This window comes from Sprattus sprattus (assembly GCF_963457725.1).
Source record: "Sprattus sprattus genome assembly, chromosome: 1".
NCBI classification, from domain to species: domain Eukaryota; kingdom Metazoa; phylum Chordata; class Actinopteri; order Clupeiformes; family Clupeidae; genus Sprattus; species Sprattus sprattus.
Window position 1 is genome coordinate 73,416,108 of NC_137920.1, and position 10,000 is coordinate 73,426,107.

Genomic DNA, 10,000 nt, shown 5'->3' on the forward strand with positions numbered 1-10,000 from the left:
TCTCTCTCTCTCCACCTCTCCCTCTCGCTGCCATAATGACATTCACTTCTCTGCCCGCATGTTTCGTTTCTCTCCCACCCACCCACCCCCTGTGTGGCGTGGCTACCAGTAGACCACTAAACCCGGGTGGTTCTCATGCCGCCAGTCCGCTGACAGAGCCCTGTCGGCCTTGCCCTCGTCTGCTGCCCCCGAGGCCTCCTGTTCTTTTTTTGTTATATTTTCAAATATGTTTATTCGGAAACACCTCATCATTCAGCAGTGAAATTAGCAATTGACTGCAACATGTTTCCTTTTTCATTCACAAACAAAAACAACAGAGAAGACAAATGTAAACAAGCCTCAGTCACCATACCAAAAATGTAATAAAAAACACCCAATACAGACACCCTCCCACCACAACCCCCCCCCCTCCCTTCTCTTACCATAACCCACCCATCCCTCCCTAGGAGTGCATTTTTACTTGGGTGTCAATTGGAGTCTCTATCAAGATGAGGGATCAAAGGTTTGCCAACTTTTCTGAAAGTCCTCCTGTTCTTTCCGAGGGCCCTTATTGATTACAGACACCTCTTGCTCTTTCCAAGGGCCCTTATTGATTACAGACACCTCTTGCTCTTTTCAAGGGCGTTTATTGATTACTTGATTCCTCGAATGGCTCGGGGGTATTTGGAGCCCGTCTGGCTTGCTCTTTCTGGAGCGGCCAGCGCTAAGATTTGGGAAGCGTGGAGTGAATTATTCATGTGCTGATTTGACTGTGCGGTGGCAACACATGCAGCGCTGGGGTTGGACGAGCCAGCAGGAGCAAAGCACTGTGGGTAATGAAAAGCACAAGCTTTTTCGGGGAAGAGCACGTGTTGCCTTATTGGTTTTTATTTTAGAATGTAGTTAATGTTGAACCAACGCTCTCTCTCTCTCTCTCTCTCTACAGTATATATCTCTCTCTCTCTGCCTGTCTCTCTCTCTCTCTGCCTGTTTCTGTGTCTTATTGCATGTCTCTCTGTTTCTGTCTGTCTTTTTCTCTCTCTCAGCCTGTTTCTCTATCTCTCTCTCTGCCCATCTCTGCCTCTCTCTCACTCCCTCATTAAGTCTTTCTCTTCCGTTCTCTCTCTGTCCCAGCAGAAGACAGAGTGTGAGTGTAGTGTGTGTGTGTGTGTTTGTCTCTCTCTCTCTCTCTTACTGTCTTACGAATTTGTTCTCTTTCGTTCTCTCTTTGTCCCAGCAGAAGAAAGAGTGTCAGTGTAGCGTCTCTCTGTGTGCGTGTGCCTGTGTGTGTGTGTGTGTGTGTGTGTGTCTCTCTCTCTCTCACTCTCATACTCACTAGTTCTCTCCGTCTCTCTCCTGTGTCCCAGCAGAAGAAAGAGCGTGAGTGTAGGCACCTGCGCATCAGCGTCCTACGCAGTGAGCTGGAGAGGCAGAGGAAAGCGCTGGCCAAAGAGATGGACACGCAACTCAAGGAGAAGACACAACTACAAAAGAAAGGTAACGTGCACAGAAACATAATTAATTAATCAATCAATCAATCAATCAATGAGCTATTGAATCCATGAGTCAATGAATGAATGAATGAATGATTGATTGATAATAGAGCTGAACACTGAACAGCTAAACACTAATGCAAGCCCATACAAGTAGTACACATACTGTTCTGGTGTTTATCAGTACTGTTTATCAGTACTGTTTAGCCTCATGAAGTAAACCTACTCAAAATGGACTTATATGGTCCAAAACGTATACAAAAGGGCTGCTGACAGCAATTATACAGATATACAGTAGATATCCAGCCTAAATGCTTCAATGTAGTTGGAACAATCATGTAGATGTTTAGAGGACACTGAATGTTTTTTTTTTTTATTTATTTCAAGAGGACTGTCTGTTGCAGGTTTGGAAGTTTAAAGTCAATCTAAGATTCAAACAATCGATTTCTCCAAATCCTACACTGAGCTCTAGGTTTCCCACAAAGTCACTCAGTCTCTTGAGGATTGATTGAGTTTTTTTTTGTTTTGTTTGTTTCAATCCTCCTTTTTTTTGTTTAGTGTGAGCGGTGGGTCGCTCAGGGCTTTGTCAGGAATCCCGTGTGATTGATAAGGGCTCCGTGTTTGACTAGGGAGGCCACGCTCCCTCGCTGTTTTGTTCCTGCTTTCAAAAGAGAGGAGAGGAGAGGAGAAATAAAAAAGGCAGGTGGTTAAAGATTGAACAGGCAGGGCGGAGTCTCCGCCATGCATTGTGTTGCTAATCCTCAGCTCCCATCACTTACAAGCAAGCAACGGACAGGGCCTACTTTGAAGCTTAACCGGACAAATAGTTCCCAGAGGAACTCCACTCGGCTGTCTTCGCTCCAGACCAAAAGCTTCAGACCACGACACCTATGAAGAAAATGAGGTGGGAGAAGAGAGGATGTCTACCTGCTGTGGCTGATAGCATATGTGACTGGATAGTCAGGGGGTCATTGTCATTGACTCCATTTACATTTACATTTATTCATTTAGCAGACGCTTTTATCCAAAGCGACTAACAAGGATGTATACGCATTTTCACTGATGGCACACTGCACATCAGGAGCAATTAGGGGGTTCAGTGTCTTGCTCAAGGACACTTCGACAGGGAATCGAACTAGCAACCTTCTGATTACTAAACGACTTCTCTACCTCCTGGACCACTGTCCTCCCCCACTCCGAGTCATATCTGTTCACTATATAGGCTCATATTCAGTCGGTGACCGGAGTAAATGGTAACAGTGAAAGAATCGTTAAAAGACGTCTTTGACACAGAGTCCTTTGCCTTTTGATCAGCTGAAGATGGGAAAAAAATATATAAATAATAGTGACCATATCTCTTATTTAAGAAGAGCAGACCTCTTCCTGTGCCATTATGCTTGTGGCTAACCCCCCTTGATGACGTGGGGCTGAGGACTACATGCCACCGGTTCACTGTATCATCTGCAGTCAATGAACACACACACAGTCCAAGACCAAAGTAACGGCTGCTTATCAAATGAACAAAATGATCTGTTTGGGGGGGCACTGTAGCTCACACAGTAGCCTCGACCACATTCGGGCTTGATGCCAATGGAGGACACGGGTTTGAATCCGGCCCGATGTCATTTCTCCAGTCCACTCCCCACTTCTTCGCCCTCTCATTTCCTGTCCCACTCTTCACTTACCTCTCCAATAAAGGCATAAAAAAGCCAAAAACTAATATTGAAAAAAAAAAAAAAAAAAAATCTGTTTGGAGGTCGGCATCAGTGTCATAAGACACATGGTGCTGCTTTGGCCATGAGCACGTCTTTGGACAACTGGTTTAGCAGATGTTGTGTTAGTCATTCCCCCAACCCCCCCCCCCCCCCCCCTCCCTCCTCTCCATCTTCCCCTGTGTCCCCCCCTTTCAGCCCTCTAGCATTGGCTGGAAATGAGCTGTATAAAAAACCTCATAGTCATCCTCATAAATTCAGCTCGCTGTCACATACCGCTGCTCAAGCCTGGCTGGTAGGCTTGGGCCGGGCGGTATCTTATCTTCTCATACCTTCCTGACGTTTCACCGGGGTACGGTACACGGCGGTATTTGGGTAAAAAAGTTGCTGGTGGAAGTCATTGTAGCATGTATGACATTGTCTAGCCTACAATTCTGTGTGTCTTATCTACAAATATATCAATAAGCCAACTAAGACAAGGCTTGCTGGGTTGAAATACTTACCCATAATCCCCCATAGAATTCAAAGATAATTATAAAACAATTGGGTTCTATAGCGTTATTTAGCTGTTTCTGATTGGACGAGAGACGTTCCATGAGTTGGATTATCTGTCAACATACCAACAGTTTGGGACTTTTCACAGCTAATAATAAATCACTCCGCGATGAAATAATTCGAGCCCTTCCTCCGTAGATTCAGCATACCCTGCTGTAGGCGGGGCAGATACGACACATCAGTGGGCTGGTGGTGGCAGACTGGCAGTTGAATAAAATCATAGAAGAAGTCATCTCAAGATAAATTTATATGTGGCAATATTTACATGATTCCATATCATCATATTTAATTGATCAGCTAGAAAGACCTGTAGAGCAGAAATTACTTTGTTTGAGCGAAATTGTGTTAAGTCATTGTGCACTGTAAACTCCGGAATCTTCTGAGCGTCAACGGCGCCACCAGTGATCGAATCTAAATGAGCGCGCCAAAGTTGAAAAGGGGGCCGGAGGACGTAGTTTATTTCAGAGTTTATTTCGGCGTGGCGACCCCCTCTCAGCTGGCGCTCCGAATAAGGCCTCCCTGTTTGTAGACTATGAATGGTATTTATATTCAGTCAGGTAGAATACAACTCCATGTTAAAGAGTTAGCGTCAAAAGATGATCACCCCACTTCTCCTCTTCCCTATTGTCGCAGAACACACAACGGATCTACTTACAGTAACGTGCATATAAACACACAAGAACGTGGGCAAGATCGATGTAAATTATATTAAATACTAGTCCTGCGTGCGAGTGATGATAGACATAAGAGCGTCTGTATTTTTGATTGGTATTGAAAAATCATAATTTGGGGGATTTTTAAATGCCCTGGTTTACCTTTCTACCTCGATGCACCCATGGAGATGGATCATCTCACACCAGTGCCTGGAATAGAGCTGAACCTACTTGAAATGGAAATGTGCCCTAGTGACTAGTGACTATGTTTATGGCAGAGAAAAAAACTGTAATTACCATCTCTAATGGTACACTTGCTATGCACACAACCCCAGCCAGTCTTCATTCACACATACACACTCTGAAATCTATCTCTGCATTTTACCCATCCAGGGTAGTGAAGCACACAGTGAAGCACACAGTGAAGCACACAGTGAAGCACACTAAGTACTACTGAGTGGAAGTCCTGGAGACACTGTGATGAGGGACGTCCGTCTGACATGACTACTTCCGCCTCCTCTCGCTCGTATCCGTTTTTTAACTCGTCTCTTGCCTTTCTCTCGGGGGCGCCGGCGGAAACAAGTCTGAGTGGCGAGTGGGCTTCCCCTTTATCTCCGTCTCACACACACACACACACACACACACACACACACACACACACACACACACCACACGCTTCCCCTTTATCTCCGTCTCACACACACACACACACACACACACACACACACACACACGCACACACACCACACGCTTCCCCTTTATCTCCGTCTCAGGAAGGACGGACCTCACAGGGCCGTGAAAGGAATAGCAGACGGGAGGAGAGTGGTGTGTGTGCGATTTATGAGGGAGCAGACTAGTGATGTCTCGGCACCACACACCCTCCCACCCACGCCACGCTCTTTATGAGTAGAGACACACACACACACACACACACACACACACACACACACACACCATTTATACATTCCCACAAATACATAATCCATATACACTCACACAGATTTATCGCCACATACATAGATAGGTTTTGAGGGTGGGTGGTGCTGAGACATTACTAGTCTGCTTTTGCAAACACACACACACACACACAACAGATATATACACACACACACACACACACACACACACACAACAGACCTTCACATTTGTCCTCTATTTAATTTGCTTCCGCTCGTTCCTCCTCCTCTCACTCCCAAGTCTCTCTGGCTCTCCTCCTGCTTCTTTGGCTGAAGGTGAAGTAGGAAAAAAAATCGTGTGTCACTTCTTTTTTTTCCCCCTCGCTTTTTATGTGGTCCCATAACATCCCAGACAGCAGCGTAGTCTGGAGCGCAGCTCTGGCTCTGAAGTGGCGCTTAGCTACCAGCCCTGCGCCGTACCCGGGGCCAGATCTGCGCCATACCTGGGCCATATCTGCGCCATACCCGGGCCAGATCTGTGCCATGCCGGGGCCATATCTGCGCCATGCCGGGGCCATATCTGCGCCATATCCGGGGCCATATCTGCGCTACAGTGGTGAGCTGCAGTGTGGTATGGCCCTACTCTGGGAAAGCACTCAGGAGGAGGTTATTATTATTATTACACAGACAGACACACACACACACACACACACACACACACACACACACACACATTATTATTATTATTAGTAGTATTATGGCTGTAGGAGGGGAACTCTGGGACACAGGCAAGGAGTGCAGTAACGACGTTAACAAACCGTGACGTGTCAAAACAATGTTGAGCAAGCACCTACTGCCACACACACGCATGCAGACAGTCTTTACACAGTCTCTTATACACAAACACACAAAGATAAAAAAATATATATATATATATGGGCCATTCTACCGAATTCGTGTAATATGCAGTCCCTCAACAATAAAAACTGTTTACAAAACAATTAGGTATTAAGGCATAGATATTTAATTAGAAAATGTTATGGTCTATATAAACCCAATGCATTACATGAGATAGTGATAAGCTAAATATATACAAAATCATCATTTATAGGGTACTTTCTATTGGGAAGTAGCTGTCCCCAACCCTGACATCTAAATTTCAATGCCTTTAAATAACACTTTTCAATTTTTTTTGATTTTTTTCAATGATTTAATTTCAAAGATCTTTAGGATTGGGTTGAAAGATAACTTGGAATATTTAGATTTATTGTGGGTTTAATTTTGAAATCAATTTACTATACTCAAAAAATCATGTCCCTAGTTTTCATGTCACTACCGAAACACAAGAGTTTTAGTCCATTGGCTGAGCCTGTGTTTTAGCCACGACTCTGCATTTTTGACCATGCAGTGACACTGCATCTCTGTCCCTCATGGTTGAATGGTAAGTAGCTAAATACCATAGTTTTTATATAAATGTGTTCCAAAGTCTGAAAATCGACGTGTAACCTTAAGAATTGTCACTACCGAAACGCATGTTTTCTTCAATTAAGTAAACCTTTTGGGGTTTCATGGAAAATCTTATGTTTGTATGTGTGATCACCTCTTCAAAGATGTGTTTGCAAGCCGTGTGCTTGCTAGAATTCTTTATTTATGCTTTTAGTTAGCTAGAATTGTCACTACCGAAACAGTCACTACCGAAACATATGGTAGTGACCAGATGATTTCGGTAGTGACAAAATGAAATGGTAAGTAGTTTAATCCCATCATTTTTAAATAAATGTGTTGTGTGGACTAAAGGGCGGCCCACAGCACCTTTTGGAAGATTTTGGGAGAGAAATGAACATCCATCCGTCACTACCGAAACAGTGCAGTCACTACCGAAACAGTGCAGCACTACCAAAACACTGGATGTTTTGTAAAAAATTAAGTATATTGAGTAATCAACTAAAATGTTATGATACTGATTGGATTAATATATGTTCAATTTCATCAATCAACAACTCTGGAATCAAAATGATCAGTATTTTGCATTTTACAAAGAAATATTGCACTTAGATTTTGATGAATTGTATAAATTGAACTTGAAAATTTGGTAAAAATTTCATTTTTATGGATTTCATTGTGAAAACCTTCAAGAAATATTTGTAAAAATACTCTTCAGAGAAGGGAAGGAAACACAATCTGAACAGGTCAATAATAATACTTTTTTTACTATAGTAAATGTGATGTTTCGGTAGTGACAAATTTTGGAAGAGGAAAAACATTCCAAAACATTCTGAAAATACAATATAAAATTTGACTGTTCTTTTACTAGATATGTGTACTTTAGATATGGTACAATATACATAAGGACAAAGTTTTGGGAATAAACCATAAAAAAAATCAAAATATTTCCGACCTGACTTTGCACCAATTCGGTAGAATGGCCCATATATATATACACTACAGTATATACATACATACAAACACACACACACACACTTACACGCTTTCTCTTCCTCTCTCTCTTTCTCACTCACTCTCTCTCATATACACAGACACCTTCACTACCTCAGACTCTCGTTCTCTCTTACTCTTTTTGTCATTCTCACACACTCACACACACACACACACAGAAACACACACACACACACAGAAACACACACACGTCATACATTCACAAACACACACACACACCCACACAGCTGATGATGTTATGCGATTTTGACCTGTTCTTTGATAGCATGTGGGGGTGAGGGTGCTGAATGTTCTATGCAGGCTAGCAGGGGATTCTCTTCTTTGAAGAGCGCGTGTCTCCCCCGTCTCCAAAGACAACTAATCTGTGCAGGTTGTGTATTCTGATGGCCGAGGTGATTGCGGTGTGTCTGTGTACCCACGACTAGCCTAGCCTATTTCTCCCTCCCCCATACCACAGTCATGTCACAGAGGAGCAGCTTTGAAAGGTTGCGTTTATTGTAGGACATTTCAACCAGGTGTGTGTGTGTGTGTGTCTGTCTGTGTGTCTGTGTGTCTGTGTGTGTCTGTCTCTGTGTGTGTGTGTCTGTGTGTGTCTGTCTCTGTGTGTGTGTGTGTCTGTGTGTGTCTGTCTCTGTGTGTGTGTGTCTGTGTGTCTGTGTGTGTCTGTTTGTGTGTCTGAGGAAGGACTGAATGAGTGAGAAGCAGTTAGGAAGAGATTTTTCTAAGACCGAGCAGCATTACAGTTGTGATTCTACAAGCTATAGCCGATTCTGCCTTTTATTCTCCCACAGATTCCCATGTTATGCCTCATCGGTTGAGGAAGTTCTTTCATATTATGTAGTTTATATAGTTTAGAGTTGTTTATATTTATGTCAGTTATACTTACAATTTTGGCTGTGAAGGAATGGCGTAAATGTCCTTTGAGCGTTTGGCATTCAGCCTTTGTGCCTGTTATCTGAAGAGGATTTTTTTTTGTTGTTGTTGAAGGTAACTATTTGATGTTGGCAAGGTTTAATTAGAGGCTATACAACACAGGCCTGATGCTGAACCACCTGTGAATTTATAACACCACACGAATACCTGTCCTGTTTGTTTTGTGTTCACTGTCTCTTTCTTTCTCTCTTTCTCTCTCCCTCTCTTTCTCTTTTATTTCTTTCTCTCTTTCTCTCTATCTCTTTCTCTCTCCCTTTCTTTCTCTCTCTTTCTTTCTTTCATTCTTTTTATCTCCCTTTCTTCCTCTCTTTCTCTCTCTCTTTCTTTCTTTCTTCCTCTCTCTTTCTTTCTTCCTTTCTTTCTCTCTCTTTCTTTCTTCCTTTCTTTCTCTCTCTCTCTCTCTCTCTCTCTCTCTCTTTCTTCAGAGGAAGCGTTTTCCATAAAGCACCAGACACTAGACAAGGAGAGAGAGTCTATAACCGAACAGCAGAGAGAATGCACGGCAAAAAGGTAGGTGCAGACAAACCCCTTAATTACTCATCCTCTTCCTCCCCCTTTCTTTCTGTTCTCCTCTTTTTTTGAATTTCCATGCTTATTCTCTCACTCCTCACATCTGCTGGGGATTTACACTGGGGCTGCCCGCAAGAATGGCATGTCCCACCAAAGCAGGGGATGGTTTTGAATGTTTGGGCAGACTGTTCTGTGGCCTTATGGGGAGGGGGATGTTGGCTCTTCCTCTGGCTCTTCCTCTGTCTGTTTGTGTGATTCTGCCCTGTGTGGGGACTGTTTCGGGGGGTGGGGGTCAGGGTGTGATTCTGCCCTGTGTGGGGGACTGTTTCAGGGGGTGGGGGTCAGGGTGTGATTCTGCCCTGTGTGGGGGACTGTTTCAGGGGGTGGGGGTCAGGGTGTGATTCTGCCCTGTGTGGGGACTGTTTCAGGGGGTGGGGGTCAGGGTGTGATTCTGCCCTGTGTGGGGACTGTTTCAGGGGGTGGGGGTCAGGGTGTGATTCTGCCCTGTGTGGGGACTGTTTCAGGGGGTGGGGGTGGGTGTCGGGGATGGATGGGGTACAGGTCAGCAGATTGTGTCAAAGCATGTCTCCCTTGGTGCGCATGCCAGCCTCTTGTTTACCTGGACACACTGCTTGTTTACCTGGAGCCTACCTGTGGCCCCGCAGACGACAAGCCTACCTGTGGCCCAGTGTGGTGAGGACTGGATCCTATTGGCCCAGTGTGGTGAGGACTGGATCCTATTGGTCCAGTGTGATGAGGACTGGATCCTATTGGCCCAGTGTGGTGAGGACTGGATCCTATTGGCCCAGTGT

General features: G+C 44.3%; 1 protein-coding gene across 1 annotated transcript in view; it reads left to right on the forward strand.

The window, feature by feature from the left end:
* The window catches only part of uvrag (UV radiation resistance associated gene), a gene marked incomplete at its 3' end in the record, with an annotated part of 72,374 nt that overhangs the window by 30,914 nt on the left and 31,460 nt on the right, over nucleotides 1-10,000 (forward strand). Inside the window, exons 8-9 of the mRNA XM_080846685.1 lie at nucleotides 1,347-1,476; nucleotides 9,104-9,188. Coding sequence (XP_080702811.1) covers nucleotides 1,347-1,476; nucleotides 9,104-9,188 — 215 coding nt within the window. The remainder of the gene's footprint in view (nucleotides 1-1,346; nucleotides 1,477-9,103; nucleotides 9,189-10,000) is intronic.